This window comes from Panulirus ornatus, chromosome 19 (assembly GCF_036320965.1).
Source record: "Panulirus ornatus isolate Po-2019 chromosome 19, ASM3632096v1, whole genome shotgun sequence".
In the NCBI taxonomy this organism is placed as follows: domain Eukaryota; kingdom Metazoa; phylum Arthropoda; class Malacostraca; order Decapoda; family Palinuridae; genus Panulirus; species Panulirus ornatus.
In genome coordinates this window covers 10,641,316-10,668,310 of record NC_092242.1, presented here as the reverse complement: position 1 = coordinate 10,668,310, position 26,995 = coordinate 10,641,316, and the positions used below count along the sequence as shown (strand labels likewise).

General features: G+C 33.5%; 1 protein-coding gene across 1 annotated transcript in view; it reads right to left on the bottom strand.

Annotated features, from left to right (window-relative positions):
• LOC139755389 (uncharacterized) overlaps positions 1–26,995 on the bottom strand; it is an 87,803-nt gene that overhangs the window by 18,120 nt on the left and 42,688 nt on the right. The window contains exon 2 of the mRNA XM_071673634.1: positions 25,171–25,455. Within this exon, the coding sequence (XP_071529735.1) occupies positions 25,171–25,455 (285 nt within the window). The remainder of the gene's footprint in view (positions 1–25,170; positions 25,456–26,995) is intronic.

Sequence of the window (26,995 nt, the reverse complement as noted above, 5' to 3'; positions counted from 1 at the left end):
GAATATGAAGAAGTTGAAAATCTGAGCAAAATATTTGGTAAGGCTATAGCCTTAGATTTTTCTTGATTTTTGTCAAAAAATGGATTTTCTTGAGAATTTCAGGATAGATGCTTTTCGGTATGCTGAATACGAATCTGTGGTCAAAATCCAAAAATTCGTGTAATTAATTGAGTAACTAGCATATTAATTTTATCATTAATCTTAGGAGTAATTAAAGGCATTAATAATGCGAAATTCTGTCATTTGACCTGAAATCCTTAATCAACATGTAAAGTAACATCTATACCCAGATTCTCATTAAAATCTGAAGAAGTTGAAAATCTGAGCAAAATATTTGGTAAGGCTATAGCCTTAGATTTTTCTTGATTTTTGTCAAAAAATGGATTTTCTTGAGAATTTCAGGATAGATTCTTTTCGGTATGCTGAATACGAATCTGAGTTCAAAACCCAAAAATTCGTCAGGTTAATCGTAGTAATTAATTAAGCATATTAATTTTATCTAATTAATCATAGAAGTAATTAAAGGCATTAAAAATGCGAAATACTGTCATTTGACCGGAAATCCTTAATCAGCATTTAAGATAACATCTCTACCCAGGTTTTCACTAAAGTCTGAAGAAGTTGAAAATCTGAGCAAAATATTTGGTAAGGCTATAGCCTTAGATTTTTCTTGATTTTTGTCAAAAAATGGATTTTCTTGAGAATTTCAGGATAGATGCTTTTCGGTATGCTGAACACGAATCTGTGGTCAAAATCCAAAAATTCGTGTAATTAATTGAGTAACTAGCATATTAATTTTATCATTAATCTTAGGAGTAATTAAAGGCATTAATAATGCGAAATTCTGTCATTTGACCTGAAATCCTTAATCAACATGTAAAGTAACATCTATACCCAGATTCTCATTAAAATCTGAAGAAGTTGAAAATCTGAGCAAAATATTTGGTAAGGCTATAGCCTTAGATTTTTCTTGATTTTTGTCAAAAAATGGATTTTCTTGAGAATTTCAGGATAGATTCTTTTCGGTATGCTGAATACGAATCTGAGTTCAAAACCCAAAAATTCGTCAGGTTAATCGTGTAATTAATTAAGCATATTAATTTTATTCTAATTAATCATAGAAATAATTAAAGGCATTAAAAATGCGAAATACTGTCATTTGACCGGAAATCCTTAATCAGCATTTAAAATAACATTTATACCCAAGTTTTCATTAAAATCTGAAAAAGTTGAAAATCTGAGCAAAACATTTGGTAAGGCTATAGCCTTGGATTTTTCTTGAATTTTTTTCAAAAAATGGATTTTCTTGAGAATATGAGGATAGATGCTTTTCGGTATGCTGAATGCGAATCTGTTTTCAAAACCCAAAAGTTCGTGTAATTAATTAAGTAATTAGCATATTAATTTTATTATTAATCTTAGGAGTAATTAAAGGCATTAATAATGCGAAATTCTGTAATTTGACCTGAAATCCTTAATCAACATGTAAAGTAACATCTATACCCAGATTCTCATTAAAATCTGAAGAAGTTGAAAATCTGAGCAAAATATTTGGTAAGGCTATAGCCTTGGATTTTTCTTGAATTTTTTCAAAAAATGGATTTTCTTGAGAATATCAGGATAGATGCTTTTCGGTATGCTGAATACGAATCTGTGGTCAAAACCTAAAAATTCATGTAATTAGTCGAGCAATTAGCTTATTTATTTTATAATTAATCTAAGTGGTAAGGCATTAATAATGCGAAATTCTGTCATTTGACCTAGAAATCCTTAATCAGCATGTAAAATAACATCTGTACCCAGGTTTCTCATTAAAGTCTGAAGAAGTTGAAAATCTGAGCAAAATATTTGGTAAGGCTATAGCCTTAGATTTTTCTTGATTTTTGTCAAAAAATGGATTTTCTTGAGAATTTCAGGATAGATTCTTTTCGGTATGCTGAATACGAATCTGTGGTCAAAACCCAAAAATTCGTCATGTTAATCGTGTAATAATTAGCATATTATTTTATTCTAATTAATCATAGAAGTAATTAAAGGCATTAAAATGCGAAATACTGTCATTTGACCGGAAATCCTTAATCAGCATTTAAAATAACATTTATACCCAAGTTTTCATTAAAATCTGAAGAAGTTGAAAATCTGAGCAAAATATTTGGTAAGGCTATAGCCTTAGATTTTTCTTGATTTTTGTCAAAAAATGGATTTTCTTGAGAATTTCAGGATAGATGCTTTTCGGTATGCTGAATACGAATCTGTTGTCAAAACCCAAAAGTTCGTGTAATTAATTAAGTAATTAGCATATTAATTTTATTATTAATCTTAGGAGTAATTAAAGGCATTAATAATGCGAAATTCTGTCATTTGACCTGAAATCCTTAATCAACATGTAAAGTAACATCTATACCCAGATTCTCATTAAAATCTGAAGAAGTTGAAAATCTGAGCAAAATATTTGGTAAGGCTATAGCCTTAGATTTTTCTTGAATTTTTTCAAAAAATGGATTTTCTTGAGAATATCAGGATAGATGCTTTTCGGTATGCTGAATACGAATGTGTGGTCAAAACCTAAAAATTCATGTAATTAGTCGAGCAATTAGCTTATTGATTTTATAATTAATCTAAGTGGTAATTAAAGGCATTAATAATGCGAAATTCTGTCATTTGACTAGAAATCCTTAATCAGCATGTAAAATAACATCTGTACCCAGGTTTTCACTAAAGTCTGAAGAAGTTGAAAATCTGAGCAAAATATTTGGTAAGGCTATAGCCTTAGATTTTTCTTGATTTTTGTCAAAAAATGGATTTTCTTGAGAATTTCAGGATAGATTCTTTTCGGTATGCTGAATACGAATCTGAGTTCAAAACCCAAAAATTCGTCAGGTTAATCGTGTAATTAATTAAGCATACTAATTTTATTCTAATTAATCATAGAAATAATTAAAGGCATTAAAAATGCGAAATACTGTCATTTGACCGGAAATCCTTAATCAGCATTTAAAATAACATTTATACCCAAGTTTTCATTAAAATCTGAAAAAGTTGAAAATCTGAGCAAAATATTTGGTAAGGCTATAGCCTTGGATTTTTCTTGATTTTTTTCAAAAAATGGATTTTCTTGAGAATTTCAGGATAGATGCTTTTCGGTATGCTGAATGCGAATCTGTTTTCAAAACCCAAAAGTTCGTGTAATTAATTAAGTAATTAGCATATTAATTTTATTATTAATCTTAGGAGTAATTAAAGGCATTAATAATGCGAAATTCTGTATTTGACCTGAAATCCTTAATCAACATGTAAAGTAACATCTATACCCAGATTCTCATTAAAATCTGAAGAAGTTGAAAATCTGAGCAAAATATTTGGTAAGGCTATAGCCTTGGATTTTTCTTAATTTTTTCAAAAAATGGATTTTCTTGAGAATATCAGGATAGATGCTTTTCGGTATGCTGAATACGAATGTGTGGTCAAAACCTAAAAATTCATGTAATTAGTCGAGCAATTAGCTTATTGATTTTATAATTAATCTAAGTGGTAATTAAAGGCATTAATAATGCGAAATTCTGTCATTTGACTAGAAATCCTTAATCAGCATGTAAAATAACATCTGTACCCAGGTTTTCACTAAAGTCTGAAGAAGTTGAAAATCTGAGCAAAATATTTGGTAAGGCTATAGCCTTAGATTTTTCTTGATTTTTGTCAAAAAATGGATTTTCTTGAGAATTTCAGGATAGATTCTTTTCGGTATGCTGAATACGAATCTGAGTTCAAAACCCAAAAATTCGTCAGGTTAATCGTGTAATTAATTAAGCATACTAATTTTATTCTAATTAATCATAGAAATAATTAAAGGCATTAAAAATGCGAAATACTGTCATTTGACCGGAAATCCTTAATCAGCATTTAAAATAACATTTATACCCAAGTTTTCATTAAAATCTGAAAAAGTTGAAAATCTGAGCAAAACATTTGGTAAGGCTATAGCCTTGGATTTTTCTTGAATTTTTTTCAAAAAATGGATTTTCTTGAGAATATGAGGATAGATGCTTTTCGGTATGCTGAATGCGAATCTGTTTTCAAAACCCAAAAGTTCGTGTAATTAATTAAGTAATTAGCATATTAATTTTATTATTAATCTTAGGAGTAATTAAAGGCATTAATAATGCGAAATTCTGTAATTTGACCTGAAATCCTTAATCAACATGTAAAGTAACATCTATACCCAGATTCTCATTAAAATCTGAAGAAGTTGAAAATCTGAGCAAAATATTTGGTAAGGCTATAGCCTTGATTTTTCTTAAATTTTTTCAAAAAATGGATTTTCTTGAGAATATCAGGATAGATGCTTTTCGGTATGCTGAATACGAATGTGTGGTCAAAACCTAAAAATTCATGTAATTAGTCGAGCAACTAGCTTATTGATTTTATAATTAATCTAAGTGGTAATTAAAGGCATTAATAATGCGAAATTCTGTCATTTGACTAGAAATCCTTAATCAGCAAGTAAAATAACATCTGTACCCAGGTTTTCACTAAAGTCTGAAGAAGTTGAAAATCTGAGCAAAATATTTGGTAAGGCTATAGCCTTAGATTTTTCTTGATTTTTGTCAAAAAATGGATTTTCTTGAGAATATCAGGATAGATGCTTTTCGGTATGCTGAATACGAATCTGTGGTCAAAACCTAAAAATTCGTGTAATTAGTCGAGTAACTAGCTTATTGATTTTATAATTAATCTAAGTGGTAATTAAAGGCATTAATAATGCGAAATTCTGTCATTTGACTAGAAATCCTTAATCAGCATGTAAAATAACATCTATACCCAGGTTTCTCATTAAAGTCTGAAGAAGTTGAAAATCTGAGCAAAATATTTGGTAAGGCTATAGCCTTAGATTTTTCTTGATTTTTGTCAAAAAATGGATTTTCTTGAGAATTTCAGGATAGATTCTTTTCGGTATGCTGAATACGAATCTGAGTTCAAAACCCAAAAATTCGTCAGGTTAATCGTGTAATTAATTAAGCATATTAATTTTATTCTAATTAATCATAGAAATAATTAAAGGCATTAAAAATGCGAAATACTGTCATTTGACCGGAAATCCTTAATCAGCATTTAAAATAACATTTATACCCAAGTTTTCATTAAAATCTGAAAAAGTTGAAAATCTGAGCAAAACATTTGGTAAGGCTATAGCCTTGGATTTTTCTTGAATTTTTTTCAAAAAATGGATTTTCTTGAGAATATGAGGATAGATGCTTTTCGGTATGCTGAATGCGAATCTGTTTTCAAAACCCAAAAGTTCGTGTAATTAATTAAGTAATTAGCATATTAATTTTATTATTAATCTTAGGAGTAATTAAAGGCATTAATAATGCGAAATTCTGTATTTTGACCTGAAATCCTTAATCAACATGTAAAGTAACATCTATACCCAGATTCTCATTAAAATCTGAAGAAGTTGAAAATCTGAGCAAAATATTTGGTAAGGCTATAGCCTTGGATTTTTCTTAAATTTTTTCAAAAAATGGATTTTCTTGAGAATATCAGGATAGATGCTTTTCGGTATGCTGAATACGAATGTGTGGTCAAAACCTAAAAATTCATGTAATTAGTCGAGCAATTAGCTTATTGATTTTATAATTAATCTAAGTGGTAATTAAAGGCATTAGTAATGCGAAATTCTGTCATTTGACTAGAAATCCTTAATCAGCAAGTAAAATAACATCTGTACCCAGGTTTTCACTAAAGTCTGAAGAAGTTGAAAATCTGAGCAAAATATTTTTCATGATTTTTGTCAAAAAATGGATTTTCTTGAGAATTTCAGGATAGATGCTTTTCGGTATGCTGAATGCGAATCTGTGGTCAAAATCCAAAAATTCGTGTAATTAATTGAGTAACTAGCATATTAATTTTATCATTAATCTTAGGAGTAATTAAAGGCATTAATAATGCGAAATTCTGTCATTTGACCTGAAATCCTTAATCAACATGTAAAGTAACATCTATACCCAGATTCTCATTAAAATCTGAAGAAGTTGAAAATCTGAGCAAAATATTTGGTAAGGCTATATAGCCTTACATTTTTCTTGATTTTTGTCAAAAAATGGAGTTTCTTGAGAATTTCAGGATAGATTCTTTTCGGTATGCTGATTACGAATCTGAGTTCAAAACCCAAAAATTCGTCAGGTTAATCGTGTAATTAATTAAGCATATTAATTTTATTCTAATTAATCATAGAAATAATTAAAGGCATTAAAAATGCGAAATACTGTCATTTGACCGGAAATCCTTAATCAGCATTTAAAATAACATTTATACCCAAGTTTTCATTAAAATCTGAAAAAGTTGAAAATCTGAGCAAAATATTTGGTAAGGCTATAGCCTTAGATTTTTCTTGATTTTTGTCAAAGATGGATTTTCTTGAGAATTTCAGGATAGATGCTTTTCGGTATGCTGAATGCGAATCTGTTTTCAAAACCCAAAAGTTCGTGTAATTAATTAAGTAATTAGCATATTAATTTTATTATTAATCTTAGGAGTAATTAAAGGCATTAATAATGCGAAATTCTGTATTTTGACCTGAAATCCTTAATCAACATGTAAAATAACATCTATACCCAGATTCTCATTAAAATCTGAAGAAGTTGAAAATCTGAGCAAAATATTTGGTAAGGCTATAGCCTTGGATTTTTCTTAAATTTTTTCAAAAAATGGATTTTCTTGAGAATATCAGGATAGATGCTTTTCGGTATGCTGAATACGAATGTGTGGTCAAAACCTAAAAATTCATGTAATTAGTCGAGCAATTAGCTTATTGATTTTATAATTAATCTAAGTGGTAATTAAAGGCATTAATAATGCGAAATTCTGTCATTTGACTAGAAATCCTTAATCAGCATGTAAAATAACATCTGTACCCAGGTTTTCACTAAAGTCTGAAGAAGTTGAAAATCTGAGCAAAATATTTGGTAAGGCTATAGCCTTAGATTTTTCTTGATTTTTGTCAAAAAATGGATTTTCTTGAGAATTTCAGGATAGATTCTTTTCGGTATGCTGAATACGAATCTGAGTTCAAAACCCAAAAATTCGTCAGGTTAATCGTGTAATTAATTAAGCATACTAATTTTATTCTAATTAATCATAGAAATAATTAAAGGCATTAAAAATGCGAAATACTGTCATTTGACCGGAAATCCTTAATCAGCATTTAAAATAACATTTATACCCAAGTTTTCATTAAAATCTGAAAAAGTTGAAAATCTGAGCAAAACATTTGGTAAGGCTATAGCCTTGGATTTTTCTTGAATTTTTTTCAAAAAATGGATTTTCTTGAGAATATGAGGATAGATGCTTTTCGGTATGCTGAATGCGAATCTGTTTTCAAAACCCAAAAGTTCGTGTAATTAATTAAGTAATTAGCATATTAATTTTATTATTAATCTTAGGAGTAATTAAAGGCATTAATAATGCGAAATTCTGTAATTTGACCTGAAATCCATAATCAACATGTAAAGTAACATCTATACCCAGATTCTCATTAAAATCTGAAGAAGTTGAAAATCTGAGCAAAATATTTGGTAAGGCTATAGCCTTAGATTTTTCTTGATTTTTGTCAAAAAATGGATTTTCTTGAGAATTTCAGGATAGATGCTTTTCGGTATGCTGAACACGAATCTGTGGTCAAAATCCAAAAATTCGTGTAATTAATTGAGTAACTAGCATATTAATTTTATCATTAATCTTAGGAGTAATTAAAGGCATTAATAATGCGAAATTCTGTCATTTGACCTGAAATCCTTAATCAACATGTAAAGTAACATCTATACCCAGATTTTCATTAAAATCTGAAGAAGTTGAAAATCTGAGCAAAATATTTGGTAAGATTTTTCTTAAATTTTTTGAAAAAATGGATTTTCTTGAGAATATCAGGATAGATGCTTTTCGGTATGCTGAATACGAATGTGTGGTCAAAACCTAAAAATTCATGTAATTAGTCGAGCAATTAGCTTATTGATTTTATAATTAATCTAAGTGGTAATTAAAGGCATTAATAATGCGAAATTCTGTCATTTGACTAGAAATCCTTAATCAGTATGTAAAATAACATCTGTACCCAGGTTTTCACTGAAGTCTGAAGAAGTTGAAAATCTGAGCACAATATTTGGTAAGGCTATAGCCTTGGATTTTTCTTAAATTTTTTCAAAAAATGGATTTTCTTGAGAATATCAGGATAGATGCTTTTCGGTATGCTGAATACGAATGTGTGGTCAAAACCTAAAAATTCATGTAATTAGTCGAGCAATTAGCTTATTGATTTTATAATTAATCTAAGTGGTAATTAAAGGCATTAGTAATGCGAAATTCTGTCATTTGACTAGAAATCCTTCATCAGCAAGTAAATTAACATCTGTACCCAGGTTTTCACTAAAGTCTGAAGAAGTTGAAAATCTGAGCAAAATATTTGGTAAGGCTATAGCCTTAGATTTTTCTTGATTTTTGTCAAAAAATGGATTTTCTTGAGAATTTCAGGATAGATGCTTTTCGGTATGCTGAATACGAATCTGTGGTCAAAATCCAAAAATTCGTGTAATTAATTGAGTAACTAGCATATTAATTTTATCATTAATCTTAGGAGTAATTAAAGGCATTAATAATGCGAAATTCTGTCATTTGACCTGAAATCCTTAATCAACATGTAAAGTAACATCTATACCCAGATTCTCATTAAAATCTGAAGAAGTTGAAAATCTGAGCAAAATATTTGGTAAGGCTATAGCCTTAGATTTTTCTTGATTTTTGTCAAAAAATGGATTTTCTTGAGAATTTCAGGATAGATTCTTTTCGGTATGCTGATTACGAATCTGAGTTCAAAACCCAAAAATTCGTCAGGTTAATCGTGTAATTAATTAAGCATATTAATTTTATTCTAATTAATCATAGAAATAATTAAAGGCATTAAAAATGCGAAATACTGTCATTTGACCGGAAATCCTTAATCAGCATTTAAAATAACATTTATACCCAAGTTTTCATTAAAATCTGAAAAAGTTGAAAATCTGAGCAAAATATTTGGTAAGGCTATAGCCTTAGATTTTTCTTGATTTTTGTCAAAGATGGATTTTCTTGAGAATTTCAGGATAGATGCTTTTCGGTATGCTGAATGCGAATCTGTTTTCAAAACCCAAAAGTTCGTGTAATTAATTAAGTAATTAGCATATTAATTTTATTATTAATCTTAGGAGTAATTAAAGGCATTAATAATGCGAAATTCTGTATTTTGACCTGAAATCCTTAATCAACATGTAAAATAACATCTATACCCAGATTCTCATTAAAATCTGAAGAAGTTGAAAATCTGAGCAAAATATTTGGTAAGGCTATAGCCTTGGATTTTTCTTAATTTTTTCAAAAAATGGATTTTCTTGAGAATATCAGGATAGATGCTTTTCGGTATGCTGAATACGAATGTGTGGTCAAAACCTAAAAATTCATGTAATTAGTCGAGCAATTAGCTTATTGATTTTATAATTAATCTAAGTGGTAATTAAAGGCATTAATAATGCGAAATTCTGTCATTTGACTAGAAATCCTTAATCAGCATGTAAAATAACATCTGTACCCAGGTTTTCACTAAAGTCTGAAGAAGTTGAAAATCTGAGCAAAATATTTGGTAAGGCTATAGCCTTAGATTTTTCTTGATTTTTGTCAAAAAATGGATTTTCTTGAGAATTTCAGGATAGATTCTTTTCGGTATGCTGAATACGAATCTGAGTTCAAAACCCAAAAATTCGTCAGGTTAATCGTGTAATTAATTAAGCATATTAATTTTATTCTAATTAATCATAGAAATAATTAAAGGCATTAAAAATGCGAAATACTGTCATTTGACCGGAAATCCTTAATCAGCATTTAAAATAACATTTATACCCAAGTTTTCATTAAAATCTGAAAAAGTTGAAAATCTGAGCAAAATATTTGGTAAGGCTATAGCCTTAGATTTTTCTTGATTTTTGTCAAAAAATGGATTTTCTTGAGAATTTCAGGATAGATGCTTTTCGGTATGCTGAATGCGAATCTGTTTTCAAAACCCAAAAGTTCGTGTAATTAATTAAGTAATTAGCATATTAATTTTATTATTAATCTTAGGAGTAATTAAAGGCATTAATAATGCGAAATTCTGTATTTTGACCTGAAATCCTTAATCAACATGTAAAATAACATCTATACCCAGATTCTCATTAAAATCTGAAGAAGTTGAAAATCTGAGCAAAATATTTGGTAAGGCTATAGCCTTGGATTTTTCTTAAATTTTTTCAAAAAATGGATTTTCTTGAGAATATCAGGATAGATGCTTTTCGGTATGCTGAATACGAATGTGTGGTCAAAACCTAAAAATTCATGTAATTAGTCGAGCAATTAGCTTATTGATTTTATAATTAATCTAAGTGGTAATTAAAGGCATTAGTAATGCGAAATTCTGTCATTTGACTAGAAATCCTTAATCAGCATGTAAAATAACATCTGTACCCAGGTTTTCACTAAAGTCTGAAGAAGTTGAAAATCTGAGCAAAATATTTGGTAAGGCTATAGCCTTAGATTTTTCTTGATTTTTGTCAAAAAATGGATTTTCTTGAGAATTTCAGGATAGATGCTTTTCGGTATGCTGAATGCGAATCTGTTTTCAAAACCCAAAAGTTCGTGTAATTAATTAAGTAATTAGCATATTAATTTTATTATTAATCTTAGGAGTAATTAAAGGCATTAATAATGCGAAATTCTGTCATTTGACCTGAAATCCTTAATCAACATGTAAAATAACATCTATACCCAGATTCTCATTAAAATCTGAAGAAGTTGAAAATCTGAGCAAAATATTTGGTAAGGCTATAGCCTTGGATTTTTCTTAAATTTTTTCAAAAAATGGATTTTCTTGAGAATATCAGGATAGATGCTTTTCGGTATGCTGAATACGAATGTGTGGTCAAAACCTAAAAATTCATGTAATTAGTCGAGCAATTAGCTTATTGATTTTATAATTAATCTAAGTGGTAATTAAAGGCATTAATAATGCGAAATTCTGTCATTTGACTAGAAATCCTTAATCAGCATGTAAAATAACATCTGTACCCAGGTTTTCACTAAAGTCTGAAGAAGTTGAAAATCTGAGCAAAATATTTGGTAAGGCTATAGCCTTAGATTTTTCTTGATTTTTGTCAAAAAATGGATTTTCTTGAGAATTTCAGGATAGATTCTTTTCGGTATGCTGAATACGAATCTGAGTTCAAAACCCAAAAATTCGTCAGGTTAATCGTGTAATTAATTAAGCATACTAATTTTATTCTAATTAATCATAGAAATAATTAAAGGCATTAAAAATGCGAAATACTGTCATTTGACCGGAAATCCTTAATCAGCATTTAAAATAACATTTATACCCAAGTTTTCATTAAAATCTGAAAAAGTTGAAAATCTGAGCAAAACATTTGGTAAGGCTATATCCTTGGATTTTTCTTGAATTTTTTTCAAAAAATGGATTTTCTTGAGAATATGAGGATAGATGCTTGTCGGTATGCTGAATGCGAATCTGAGTTCAAAACCCAAAAGTTCTTGTAATTAATTAAGTAATTAGCATATTAATTTTATTATTAATCTTAGGAGTAATTAAAGGCATTAATAATGCGAAATTCTGTAATTTGACCTGAAATCCATAATCAACATGTAAAGTAACATCTATACCCAGATTCTCATTAAAATCTGAAGAAGTTGAAAATCTGAGCAAAATATTTGGTAAGGCTATAGCCTTTGATTTTTCTTAAATTTTTTCAAAAAATGGATTTTCTTGAGAATATCAGGATAGATGCTTTTCGGTATGCTGAATACGAATGTGTGGTCAAAACCTAAAAATTCATGTAATTAGTCGAGCAACTAGCTTATTGATTTTATAATTAATCTAAGTGGTAATTAAAGGCATTAATAATGCGAAATTCTGTCATTTGACTAGAAATCCTTAATCAGCAAGTAAAATAACATCTGTACCCAGGTTTTCACTAAAGTCTGAAGAAGTTGAAAATCTGAGCAAAATATTTGGTAAGGCTATAGCCTTAGATTTTTCATGATTTTTGTCAAAAAATGGATTTTCTTGAGAATTTCAGGATAGATGCTTTTCGGTATGCTGAACACGAATCTGTGGTCAAAATCCAAAAATTCGTGTAATTAATTGAGTAACTAGCATATTAATTTTATCATTAATCTGAGGAGTAATTAAAGGCCTTAATAATGCGAAATTCTGTCATTTGACCTGAAATCCTTAATCAACATGTAAAGTAACATCTATACCCAGATTCTCATTAAAATCTGAAGAAGTTGAAAATCTGAGCAAAATATTTGGTAAGGCTATAGCCTTACATTTTTCTTGATTTTTGTCAAAAAATGGAGTTTCTTGAGAATTTCAGGATAGATTCTTTTCGGTATGCTGATTACGAATCTGAGTTCAAAACCCAAAAATTCGTCAGGTTAATCGTGTAATTAGTTAAGCATATTAATTTTATTCTAATTAATCATAGAAATAATTAAAGGCATTAAAAATGCGAAATACTGTCATTTGACCGGAAATCCTTAATCAGCATTTAAAATAACATTTATACCCAAGTTTTCATTAAAATCTGAAGAAGTTGAAAATCTGAGCAAAATATTTGGTAAGGCTATAGCCTTGGATTTTTCTTGAATTTTTTTCAAAAAATGGATTTTCTTGAGAATATCAGGATAGATGCTTTTCGGTATGCTGAATGCGAATCTGTTGTCAAAACCCAAAAGTTCGTGTAATTAATTAAGTAATTAGCATATTAATTTTATATTAATCTTAGGAGTAATTAAAGGCATTAATAATGCGAAATTCTGTCATTTGACCTGAAATCCTTAATCAACATGTAAAATAACATCTATACCCAGATTCTCATTAAAATCTGAAGAAGTTGAAAATCTGAGCAAAATATTTGGTAAGGCGATAGCCTTGGATTTTTCTTGATTTTTTTCAAAAAATGGATTTTCTTGAGAATTTCAGGATAGATTCTTTTCGGTATGCTGAATACGAATCTGAGGTCAAAACCCAAAAATTCGTCAGGTTAATCGTGTAATTAATTAAGCATATTAATTTTATTCTAATTAATCATAGAAATAATTAAAGGCATTAAAAATGCGAAATACTGTCATTTGACCGGAAATCCTTAATCAGCATTTAAAATAACATTTATACCCAAGTTTTCATTAAAATCTGAAAAAGTTGAAAATCTGAGCAAAATATTTGGTAAGGCTATAGCCTTGGATTTTTCTTGATTTTTTTCAAAAATGGATTTTCTTGAGAATATCAGGATAGATGCTTTTCGGTATGCTGAATGCGAATCTGTTTTCAAAACCCAAAAGTTCGTGTAATTAATTAAGTAATTAGCATATTAATTTTATTATTAATCTTAGGAGTAATTAAAGGCATTAATAATGCGAAATTCTGTAATTTGACCTGAAATCCTTAATCAACATGTAAAGTAACATCTATACCCAGATTCTCATTAAAATCTGAAGAAGTTGAAAATCTGAGCAAAATATTTGGTAAGGCTATAGCCTTTGATTTTTCTTAAATTTTTTCAAAAAATGGATTTTCTTGAGAATATCAGGATAGATGCTTTTCGGTATGCTGAATACGAATGTGTGGTCAAAACCTAAAAATTCATGTAATTAGTCGAGCAATTAGCTTATTGATTTTATAATTAATCTAAGTGGTAATTAAAGGCATTAATAATGCGAAATTCTGTCATTTGACTAGAAATCCTTAATCAGCATGTAAAATAACATCTGTACCCAGGTTTTCACTAAAGTCTGAAGAAGTTGAAAATCTGAGCAAAATATTTGGTAAGGCTATAGCCTTAGATTTTTCTTGATTTTTGTCAAAAAATGGATTTTCTTGAGAATTTCAGGATAGATTCTTTTCGGTATGCTGAATACGAATCTGAGTTCAAAACCCAAAAATTCGTCAGGTTAATCGTGTAATTAATTAAGCATACTAATTTTATTCTAATTAATCATAGAAATAATTAAAGGCATTAAAAATGCGAAATACTGTCATTTGACCGGAAATCCTTAATCAGCATTTAAAATAACATTTATACCCAAGTTTTCATTAAAATCTGAAAAAGTTGAAAATCTGAGCAAAACATTTGGTAAGGCTATAGCCTTGGATTTTTCTTGAATTTTTTTCAAAAAATGGATTTTCTTGAGAATATGAGGATAGATGCTTTTCGGTATGCTGAATGCGAATCTGTTTTCAAAACCCAAAAGTTCGTGTAATTAATTAAGTAATTAGCATATTAATTTTATTATTAATCTTAGGAGTAATTAAAGGCATTAATAATGCGAAATTCTGTAATTTGACCTGAAATCCTTAATCAACATGTAAAGTAACATCTATACCCAGATTCTCATTAAAATCTGAAGAAGTTGAAAATCTGAGCAAAATATTTGGTAAGGCTATAGCCTTAGATTTTTCTTGATTTTTGTCAAAAAATGGATTTTCTTGAGAATTTCAGGATAGATGCTTTTCGGTATGCTGAATACGAATCTGTGGTCAAAATACAAAAATTCGTGTAATTAGTCGAGTAACTAGCATATTAATTTTATCATTAATCTTAGGAGTAATTAAAGGCATTAATAATGCGAAATTCTGTCATTTGACCTGAAATCCTTAATCAACATGTAAAGTAACATCTATACCCAGATTCTCATTAAAATCTGAAGAAGTTGAAAATCTGAGCAAAATATTTGGTAAGGCTATTATAGCCTTACATTTTTCTTGATTTTTGTCAAAAAATGGATTTTCTTGAGAATTTCAGGATAGTTTCTTTTCGGTATGCTGAATACGAATCTGAGTTCAAAACCCAAAAATTCGTCAGGTTAATCGTGTAATTAATTAAGCATATTAATTTTATTCTAATTAATCATAGACATAATTAAAGGCATTAAAAATGCGAAATAATGTCATTTGACCGGAAATCCTTAATCAGCATTTAAAATAACATTTATACCCAAGTTTTCATTAAAATCTGGAAAAGTTGAAAATCTGAGCAAAATATATGGTAAGGCTATAGCCTTACATTTTTCTTGATTTTTGTCAAAAAATGGATTTTCTTGAGAATTTCAGGATAGTTTCTTTTCGGTATGCTGAATACGAATCTGAGTTCAAAACCCAAAAATTCGTCAGGTTAATCGTGTAATTAATTAAGCATATTAATTTTATTCTAATTAATCATAGAAATAATTAAAGGCATTAAAAATGCGAAATACTGTCATTTGACCGGAAATCCTTAATCAGCATTTAAAATAACATTTATACCCAAGTTTTCATTAAAATCTGAAGAAGTTGAAAATCTGAGCAAAATATTTGGTAAGGCTATAGCCTTGATTTTTCTTGATTTTTGTCAAAAATGGATTTTCTTGAGAATTTCAGGATAGATGCTTTTCGGTATGCTGAATACGAATCTGTGGTCAAAACCTAAAAATTCGTGTAATTAGTCGAGTAATTAGCATATTGATTTTATAATTAATCTAAGGGGTAATTAAAGGCATTAATAATGCGAAATTCTGTCATTTGACTAGAAATCCTTAATCAGCATGTAAAATAACATCTGTACCCAGGTTTTCACTAAAGTCTGAAGAAGTTGAAAATCTGAGCAAAATATTTGGTAAGGCTATAGCCTTAGATTTTTCTTGATTTTTGTCAAAAAATGGATTTTCTTGAGAATTTCAGGATAGATTCTTTTCGGTATGCTGAATACGAATCTGAGTTCAAAACCCAAAAATTCGTCAGGTTAATCGTGTAATTAATTAAGCATACTAATTTTATTCTAATTAATCATAGAAATAATTAAAGGCATTAAAAATGCGAAATACTGTCATTTGACCGGAAATCCTTAATCAGCATTTAAAATAACATTTATACCCAAGTTTTCATTAAAATCTGAAAAGTTGAAAATCTGAGCAAAATATTTGGTAAGGCTATAGCCTTGGATTTTTCTTGAATTTTTTCAAAAAATGGATTTTCTTGAGAATATCAGGATAGATGCTTTTCGGTATGCTGAATACGAATGTGTGGTCAAAACCTAAAAATTCATGTAATTAGTCGAGCAACTAGCTTATTGATTTTATAATTAATCTAAGTGGTAATTAAAGTCATTAATAATGCGAAATTCTGTCATTTGACTAGAAATCCTTAATCAGCAAGTAAAATAACATCTGTACCCAGGTTTTCACTAAAGTCTGAAGAAGTTGAAAATCTGAGCAAAATATTTGGTGAGTCTATAGCCTTAGATTTTTCATGATTTTTGTCAAAAAATGGATTTTCTTGAGAATTTCAGGATAGATGCTTTTCGGTATGCTGAACACGAATCTGTGGTCAAAATGCAAAAATTCGTGTAATTAATTGAGTAACTAGCATATTAATTTTATCATTAATCTGAGGAGTAATTAAAGGCATTAATAATGCGAAATTCTGTCATTTGACCTGAAATCCTTAATCAACATGTAAAGTAACATCTACACCCAGATTCTCATTAAAATCTGAAGAAGTTGAAAATCTGAGCAAAATATTTGGTAAGGCTATAGCCTTACATTTTTCTTGATTTTTGTCAAAAAATGGATTTTCTTGAGAATTTCAGGATAGATTCTTTTCGGTATGCTGATTACGAATCTGAGTTCAAAACCCAAAAATTCGTCAGGTTAATCGTGTAATTAATTAAGCATATTAATTTTATTCTAATTAATCATAGAAATAATTAAAGGCATTAAAAATGCGAAATACTGTCATTTGACCGGAAATCCTTAATCAGCATTTAAAATAACATTTATACCCAAGTTTTCATTAAAATCTGAAAAAGTTGAAAATCTGAGCAAAACATTTGGTAAGGCTATAGCCTTGGATTTTTCTTGAATTTTTTTCAAAAAATGGATTTTCTTGAGAATATGAGGATAGATGCTTTTCGGTATGCTGAATGCGAATCTGTTTTCAAAACCCAAAAGTTCGTGTAATTAATTAAGTAATTAGCATATTAATTTTATTATTAATCTTAGGAGTAATTAAAGGCATTAATAATGCGAAATTCTGTATTTTGACCTGAAATCCTTAATCAATATGTAAAATAACATCTATACCCAGATTCTCATTAAAATCTGAAGAAGTTGAAAATCTGAGCAAAATATTTGGTAAGGCTATATAGCCTTGGCTTTTTCTTAAATTTTTTCAAAAAATGGATTTTCTTGAGAATATCAGGATAGATGCTTTTCGGTATGCTGAATACGAATGTGTGGTCAAAACCTAAAAATTCATGTAATTAGTCGAGCAATTAGCTTATTGATTTTATAATTAATCTAAGTGGTAATTAAAGGCATTAGTAATGCGAAATTCTGTCATTTGACTAGAAATCCTTAATCAGCAAGTAAAATAACATCTGTACCCAGGTTTTCACTAAAGTCTGAAGAAGTTGAAAATCTGAGCAAAATATTTGGTAAGGCTATAGCCTTAGATCTTTCTTGATTTTTGTCAAAAAATGGATTTTCTTTAGAATTTCAGGATAGATGCTTTTCGGTATTCTGAATACGAATCTGTGGTCAAAATCCAAAAATTCGTGTAATTAATTGAGTAACTAGCATATTAATTTTATCATTAATCTTAGGAGTAATTAAAGGCATTAATAATGCGAAATTCTGTCATTTGACCTGAAATCCTTAATCAACATGTAAAGTAACATCTATACCCAGATTCTCATTAAAATCTGAAGAAGTTGAAAATCTGAGCAAAATTTTTCTTGATTTTTGTCAAAAAATGGAGTTTCTTGAGAATTTCAGGATAGATTCTTTTCGGTATGTTGATTACGAATCTGTGTTCAAAACCCAAAAATTCGTCAGGTTAATCGTGTAATTAATTAAGCATATTAATTTTATTCTAATTAATCATAGAAATAATTAAAGGCATTAAAAATGCGAAATACTGTCATTTGACCGGAAATCCTTCATCAGCATTTAAAATAACATTTATACCCAAGTTTTCATTAAAATCTGAAAAAGTTGAAAATATGAGCAAAATATTTGGTAAGCCTTAGGTTTTTCTTGATTTTTGTCAAAGATGGATTTTCTTGAGAATTTCAGGATAGATGCTTTTCGGTATGCTGAATGCGAATCTGTTTTCAAAACCCAAAAGTTCGTGTAATTAATTAAGTAATTAGCATATTAATTTTATTATTAATCTTAGGAGTAATTAAAGGCATTAATAATGCGAAATTCTGTATTTTGACCTGAAATCCTTAATCAACATGTAAAATAACATCTATACCCAGATTCTCATTAAAATCTGAAGAAGTTGAAAATCTGAGCAAAATATTTGGTAAGGCTATAGCCTTGGATTTTTCTTAAATTTTTTCAAAAAATGGATTTTCTTGAGAATATCAGGATAGATGCTTTTCGGTATGCTGAATACGAATGTGTGGTCAAAACCTAAAAATTCATGTAATTAGTCGAGCAATTAGCTTATTGATTTTATAATTAATCTAAGTGGTAATTAAAGGCATTAATAATGCGAAATTCTGTCATTTGACTAGAAATCCTTAATCAGCATGTAAAATAACATCTGTACCCAGGTTTTCACTAAAGTCTGAAGAAGTTGAAAATCTGAGCAAAATATTTGGTAAGGCTATAGCCTTAGATTTTTCTTGATTTTTGTCAAAAAATGGATTTTCTTGAGAATTTCAGGATAGATTCTTTTCGGTATGCTGAATACGAATCTGAGTTCAAAACCCAAAAATTCGTCAGGTTAATCGTGTAATTAATTAAGCATACTAATTTTATTCTAATTAATCATAGAAATAATTAAAGGCATTAAAAATGCGAAATACTGTCATTTGACCGGAAATCCTTAATCAGCATTTAAAATAACATTTATACCCAAGTTTTCATTAAAATCTGGAAAAGTTGAAAATCTGAGCAAAATATTTGGTAAGGCTATAGCCTTGGATTTTTCTTGATTTTTGTCAAAGATGGATTTTCTTGAGAATTTCAGGATAGATGCTTTTCGGTATGCTGAATACGAATCTGTGGTCAAAATCCAAAAATTCGTGTAATTAATTGAGTAACTAGCATATTAATTTTACCATTGATCTTAGGAGTAATTAAAGGCATTAATAATGCGAAATTCTGTCATATATATATATATATATATATATATATATATATATATTTTTTTTTTTTTTTTTTTTTCATACTATTCGCCATTTCCCGCATTAGCGAGGTAGCGTTAAGAACAGAGGACTGGGCCTTTGAGGGAATATCCTCATATGGCCCCCTTCTCTGTTCCTTCTTTTGGAAAATTTAAAAAAAAAAAATGAGAGGGGAGGATTTCCAGCCCCCCGCTCCATATATATATATATATATATATATATATATATATATATATATATATATATATATATATATATATATATATATATATATATATATATATAAGACTTTCCTCTGACACGACTCAACCCGTTACCTGACCTTACATGACACTGACACCTTTCCCTGTGACTAAGTGACCCCCATCCACTATTCCTAATCCTCTAGACAGTTTTACATACTAAGAAATAGGTAAGACCGATTACAGGCTTCTGTATAGTGGATGGCGTCACTTAATCACCAAGCAGGTAAGGTATCATGATAGATCAGGTAATGGCGTGAGGTCGTGTCAGGCGAAGATCCCATATATATATATATATATATATATATATATATATATATATATATATATATATATATATATATATATATATATATATATATATATACACACACACACGTACGTTAGGTCACATCTCTGTAAACAGGACACTCACATATTGCTCCGGAAATTAGAGAACCCAGAAGCTGGGAGGTTAGGGTTAAAGATATGCGGGTATAAGACTTGATAATCATCACAATTTAGGCGAATGTTAGTCATTTAAGGCCAGTATATGGGTCAGCCAATATCAGTAATGTGTGTCGACCGAGGAAAGAGGATTTAGGTCGCCCTAAGAAGAGCAAGCAAGTAGGTCAGGTAGTGGATGGATCTGGCGGTGGGGGGGAAGGGAGGAGTTTGAGGCGTCCGATATTACTTTGACGTGTCAACCCTGGATGTCAACACCCGTTTTCTACGTTTGGTGTATCAATCGTTCTTGTTGATCCGGATTGTAGCGGCGGCGCCACGCGCGCCCTCCCGCGCTTATTCTCTTCTGACCTGGTTGTCCCGATATTTGTCTTTGTTTTCTCTAATTCTGCGGAATCTTCTGAACGAATCATTGTTTTTTTTTTTTTGTAGGCCAAGTCTCTTTGTTGTAAGGAACATATCGTTGTTTACTGTCCCATGTCTTTATCGTCAATCTGTATCGTTTTCTGTGCATTAAGGAGCCAGTCAGTTCATATCCTCTATACGTTAACTGTCGTAGGTAAGTGTCGTAGTTAAGTTGTGGCGTATTGACACAGGTTTACGATATACTGCCACACCATCCCACTACTTACCCCGGGTCTTCACTCGTGTGTGTGTGGCATGTCTGGATCTCGTTGTGGGAAGGTTACAGATTATAATAATAACAGGTTGTTGATTCGAACATATCCTCGATAAGGTGTTGACGAACTCCGCCTTCCGCGAGGGTGTATATCATCGGCCGTGGATGAAAAGCGGGTACAACAGTGTCATCGAAGAACCTCCCACTCCAGAGGAATCCAACATTTCCCTGCTACTGACCGTAGCGCAGCCATGGAGCTGCAGGAATACCATGATAGTGGTTTTCGGGATTATATATAATATAATAATACCCTCGGTTATTTTTCCGACATATCTTGCAGAATGATTTCATATTTGAATTTTTTTCCTGACACACACACATACACACAGTGGGAGCGGTGGTGTGTGTGTGTGTGTGTGTGTGTGTGTGTGTGCAGGGGGCCGGGCTGGGAATCTGTGGAGCAGACGGTGGGCCATGGTTGGTTGGCGGCTCCATCACTTGGAGAATTACCCACATAAAAAAGATTTTTTTTTTCCCCCCCCTCTCTTTTATTCGGACGCGGACCAGATATAGATCGCTTTTGCAGCATTAGAGGCAAAGAAAGGGCAGGACTGGCGTCTGTCAGAGGTCGTTTGTCATGAGTGAGGTAGTTAACAACTTCCAGGGAGGATGAGGTAACGTTAGCCAGTACTGAGCTAACAACTTCCAGGGAAGATGAGGTAACGTTGACCAGTACTGAGCTAATAACTTCCAGGGAGGCTGAGGCCATGTTGACCAATACTGAGCTAATAACTTCCAGGGAGGCTGAGGCCATGTTGACCAATACTGAGCTAATAACTTCCAGGGAGGCTGAGGCCATGTTGACCAATACTGAGCTAATAACTTCCAGGGAGGCTGAGGCCATGTTGACCAGTACTGAGCTAATAACTTCCAGGGAGGCTGAGGCCATGTTGACCAGTACTGAGCTAATAACTTCCAGGGAGGCTGAGGTAACGTTAGCCAACATTTAACTAATAACTTCCAGGGAGGCTGAGGTAACGTTAGCCAGCACTTAACTAATATAACTTCCAGGAAAGACGTATAGCATTACGCGGCTCTTCTCTCCGGCAACCGCCAGGCTTTGAATTCGTAATCTGAGTATATAGTTACAGTCGAGGGCCATTAAACTACGACACCCTAGCGGTACTAAGCGCATTGACCTCGTCTGTGCAGTCGTGTTGTGACCTCGTGTGTGCTGGGGAGTAGTGACCTCGTCTGTGGGTGGAGTGTAATGACCTTGTGGTGGAGTGCAATGACCTTGTTTGTGGAGTATCGTTACCTCGTATGTGGTGGTGTGTTGTTGTGACCTCGTGTATGGGTGGAGTGTTTTGACCTCGTATGTGGAGTGTGGTGAACTCGTATAGGGAGTGTAGTGAACACGTAAAGGTAGTGATCTCGTATGTGGCGTGTGGTGAACTCGTATAGGGAGTGTAGTGAACTCGTAAAGGGAGTGTTATGACCTCGTATAGGAAGTGTAGTGACCTCGTATGTGGTGGTGTTGTGACCTCGTATAGAGAGTGTAGTGACCTCGTATGTGGAGTGTGGTGAACTCGTATAAGGAGTGTAGTGACCTCGTATGTGGAGTGTGGTGAACTCGTATAGGGAGTGTAGTGATCTCGTATAGGGAGTGTAGTGACCTCGTATGTGGAAAGGAGTGACCACGTATAGTGTAGTGATCCTGTGTGTGGAGTGGCGTAACGCTGTACGTAGAGTGTACTTTCCCCTTAAATGGGATGTAATGTATGAGGAACTCCGTTGCAGTTTCCTTATTAATTCTCATTCAGTAACAAATGAGTCCATGAATTCTTGCAAAAGCTAACGGGGGAGAAAATTGGTATGAAAATAAGAAATAAAACACTGAACCAGTAGTTAAGGAGAAATTAGTCACTGAATCCAGAGCAAAATAAGACATTCTATCATTAAATAAGAACTATATTGTACACTGAATTGGTAAATAAGAATGAAATTAGTTGCTGGACCCCGCGGCTCTTGACTGTCTGCTGCTTCCCACTATTTATATGTCGAGACCACCTACTCGAGGATTGACCGTAATGCTACCTCCTTCTTTCATCGCAGAGCGAAGCTGTGGAATTCTCTTCTGTCTTCCGTCCCTCCCACTTCTTATAACCTTCCTACCGTTAAGAGTCAGGCAGGTCGACAAACACCAGAGGAACTCAGATTAATTTCTTCTAAAATTCCATTTCTCATATTCTTCGTTTTCCCTTTCATCCGAGTCGGCTGCGAGTGGGGGGGCCTGTTTTCCCTCTTGTCATGTCGGCCAGTAAGATCGGAAAAAAAAAGAAGTAAGACTGACATAAACCAAATTGAATTATACTTCCCTTTCGCGGAGAAGAGATCAGAACCGCTCACGAGAAGTGAACATCTTAAGTTAACGATTGCCTGTAGGGAACACAGTGACATCATTAACACGTGAAAGATATCCATCCACCAACGTTGGTCATGACTGGGCACACATTATTTTGCCTTAGACTCGTCGGCTTGTATAAAATAAGTTCAAATGAGACATTCATTCCGCAAAGGGGGGGTTGTGGGTGTCCAGGGTCTCTCGCAGGACTAATCAAGTCTCATATGAAAGGATTACCCGAGTCTTTGAGATCCATACAATTAGAAGGTTAGAGGATAAGGAGGTGGCAGTCACTGGCAGGGGTGATTCACACAGTGTGGAGATTATAATATTTTTTTTTTTTCTAAAGGTTAGTGTGAATATGTAGAGCGTTATCCCTGGAATGAGCGAGGGAGACAATTTACTTCTAATTAGGAAAGTGTTCGTGGTGGGAATGGGAGCAGAGTGTGAGGGGAGATGGTTGGGGGAAGTCGTAGGTAAGGGAAAGGGAGATAAACATTTTGGGGTTAGAGGCCGAGTTGCGTCAGTTTATGATTAAGGCAATGGGAGAAAGGCAAAACAACCTCCTTCCACCACAAGTACGAAGACGAAAAAAGAAACCTAGAAGTTTTATCCTTTTCTTGTGAGGATCTCCGACGGAATCGGTGAGCAAGGCGTCTTCCGAGGGAGACGTAAAGTAATACTCGTCCTACACACACACGAGGAAGCTGGGAGATACGAAGGCCCAGTGTGGTGTCAAGAAGGAAGCGGTGGCTGTCTCAAGAGCCTGGAAGGCTGTAGCTCCTCCTTCCTGGATCGTAGTTCCTGGTTGACCTGAGTTCCTAGTGTTGTCTTAGTTACTATCCTGGTGGGTCTTAAGGTCCTGGTGGGTCTTTAGTTCCTGGCGGGTCTTTAGGTCCGGGTTTGTTTTTAGTTCTTAGTGAGTCTTCAGGTTCTGGCGGGTCTTCACATCTTGACGGGTCTGTAGTACCTGCCGGGTCTTTAGGTCCTGTGTATCGAATCCATGGTTTCAGGTCTCGGTGGTTCATTCGAAGCTTTCGGGCCAAAATCCTAGATCTCCTGTTATTATTCTCAGGTCCCGTGGCTGTAAGTCGAGTGAATAAGGTCCTGAATCTTCGGTCTCAGGGTTTTAGGTTCTTAGTCCTTTAGTCCTGAAAACCTTGTAGAACTCCCGTCCTGAGTTGAACGTCCTGTTAAGTCTTGCATTTATGGAACGCGACCGTTGAGTTCTTGTGGCGTTTAGTTCGTCTTAGGAACAGATGTGTTAGAGCGTCATTCCCGCCGCTAACTAGGAGGTTCTCGACTTCACAATTTCTCTTTAAGCTTCGCTTTTGACCATCATCACAGTTTTCCAATTTCTTGGTTTCATAGTTTTTTTCTCTTTTTATATCATGAAGTGATATATTGTTTGGTGTTTCTTATCTCTTCTTTCGTGTCTCTGGTTGTGTGTGTTGTGTGTGTTCTAAGTCCACCTTGCAAGATGTCCCTCTGTGAAAGTGATATGAATATTAGCGAGACTTTAGTTTTAGGAAAGTTATTCCGCTTGAGCGATGGTCCTAAATGTTGGAGAAGTCAGGGCAACGCAGGCTTGTCCAGAAGCTCCCTCTTGAAGTAGGAAAAAAAATAGGTAGATAAATCGGAGATGAAATAAAAATGTAAGAATCTTCTGGAAGTATGAGAGCGGTGGTATTACTTCCTTCTTTACTAGTTCGGGTTTTCTGGTTCTTTATTATCATTATTATTATTATTATTATTATCGGTAGTATGCTGACAACATTCATTTATAGAATTAGGTAAAGCGTGAAGACTTGGCAAGGCGGTACTCTCATATACCATGCTATCTAAGGAGAATCGGGATTGGTCACACTGATGTCCGAATGGACAAACCCTTCTCGACCGATAGGGAATTTAAGTAAAGCTATAAGGAAAACAAAATTAAAGCCATTGCACTGGTATACCCATACTATGAATCCTCTTGACTCATGGGTATGGGTAAGGTCAGGTTCATTGGCTTTATAATTTACCGTTTTTTACTGTGTTCAGTATTGGTCTTTCGGAGCGAGAAGGCTTTGGTTAGCCAGACGTAAGTTTTGACCAATTCCTGCCCAGAGTGGGTCCCACTGCATGTGGCAGCACCACCCCACCCCAATTGATACTGTACCAACTGTCCAACTACTGTCTAGAGACACAGAGTGACGGGTGGGGATGACCTACGTGGGGTGAAGTGGACGGTGTTGGAGTGGTAGGTGGTGGCTGCGTGGGTACAACTGAGGAAGGCGTAGTAGGTGGTGTGCGGCGTCAGGTGCGCCAGGCTGATGTGCTGTTCCGTCTTCTGCAGCGCCGTCTGCACGTCCACCGCCTCCGTCAGCGGGCCGTAGTGCAGCGAGCAGGAGGTCATGGCCTGCCGACGCCCAGCGGACGTGGCCCAGCTTAACTCGGCCCCGTCGCCCGTCACCTTCGTCACCGCCACCTTCAGCGACTCCGGCACGATCACCGCTCCTGTTAGGATAGGGAAAGGGAGAAATTCTTGTAGTCACATTTGCTAGTAATCTCGCCATTACCTTGTTCTAGACTGGACCCGTATGAAGTGCATCTGCTGTTCTGGGAACGGTAAGAAAGAATGAATATTAGATTATGGCTTCTTACATCTCTTAATAGACCAATAAGAGTTTGTTTAACACCTCCAGATCTGAAAACATAACCGTAAGAAATATACGTAGCATTTCTTACTTCCCTGAACAGGACTTGTACTACAAATGATAATTGATAAATGAGACGGCGTGGAAATCACTTATCCCTGATTTCTGAACGAGAATTTACCACGTTAGACTACTGACTCCCCCCTCGGTGCTGTGCTCTCGTATTCCCGAGGTCAGGAAACGACCCGAGGATGTGAAAGATCGAATGGAAAGGATGACTGCCTGATCCAGCGGGTGTCTTAGGAGCTATATCTATATGAGGTCTGGGACGGACCGTCCACCCCTGTAGCGTGTGGAGCTGTGGATCACAGAGAGCGGGGCTTCAGTGGTGAGCTGGTCGTCACGAAATGGTGGAAGTTAGAAGGGAGATAGAGTGAGACAGATGTAAACAGTTAAAGAATAAATTGAAACGATATAGAAACACGGGACAAAAAAAAGAAGAGAGTTCTCTTTCTCCTCGTCCTTTCCTCACCCTCCCTCTCCTCCTAGTCTTCTTCTTCCTCCTCCTCCTCCTCCTCTTCTTCCTTTTCTTCCTCCTCCTCCTCCTCCTCTTCTTCCTTTTCTTCTTCTTCCTCCTCCTCCGCCTCCTCCTCCTCCGTTCAGGAGCCGAGGTAGGTAGACGGTTGATCGGGGCGGCGTTGATGTATGAACCTGGCCAGTGGCGTGTCCAGTCACTTTAAGATGGCAATTATATAATTACTGGCGCGTGAAATGATTATCCCGGGGGATTGGGGGAGGAGGAGGAGAAGGAGGAGGAGGAGGAGGAGAAGGAGGAGCAGGAGGAGAAGGGAGGGGAGTCCTCCTTCCTTACACCAGGCTCACACAAAAGAGGTGAAGGGGAGCAAATTATCATTGGCGGCCCTTCCCTTTCTCACAGTAACCCGGAAGCTCACTCACTCTTTTCTCCCCAACCTACGTCTATCATCCACATTTCCGTCACCTTTTATCACCCTCACTTTCACCACACGCACAACACACACACTCACATATTCCTCATGCTCTCTCTCTCTCTCTCTCTCTCTCTCTCTCTCTCTCTCTCTCTCTCTCTCTCTCTCTCTCTCTCTCTCTCTCTCTCTCTCTCTCTCATTTTTATACTTTCTTTCCCTACGTTGAACAACCACTCTTACAATCTCCCCTGCTAATAGTCAATTACCCAAACCGGATTTACCGTCGTCTGAACTTGTGAAATCATTGGTAATCCCCGGGCAAATATAGATGATTGGTGCGCTTTAGGGGAAAGTGTTGAGGGATTTCCAGCCGCGTCATTAAATCCGGGATTAATGTAGATGGAGAGAGATTGGTCATAGGAACACGAGATTACAAGGATGGTGGACAAGTGG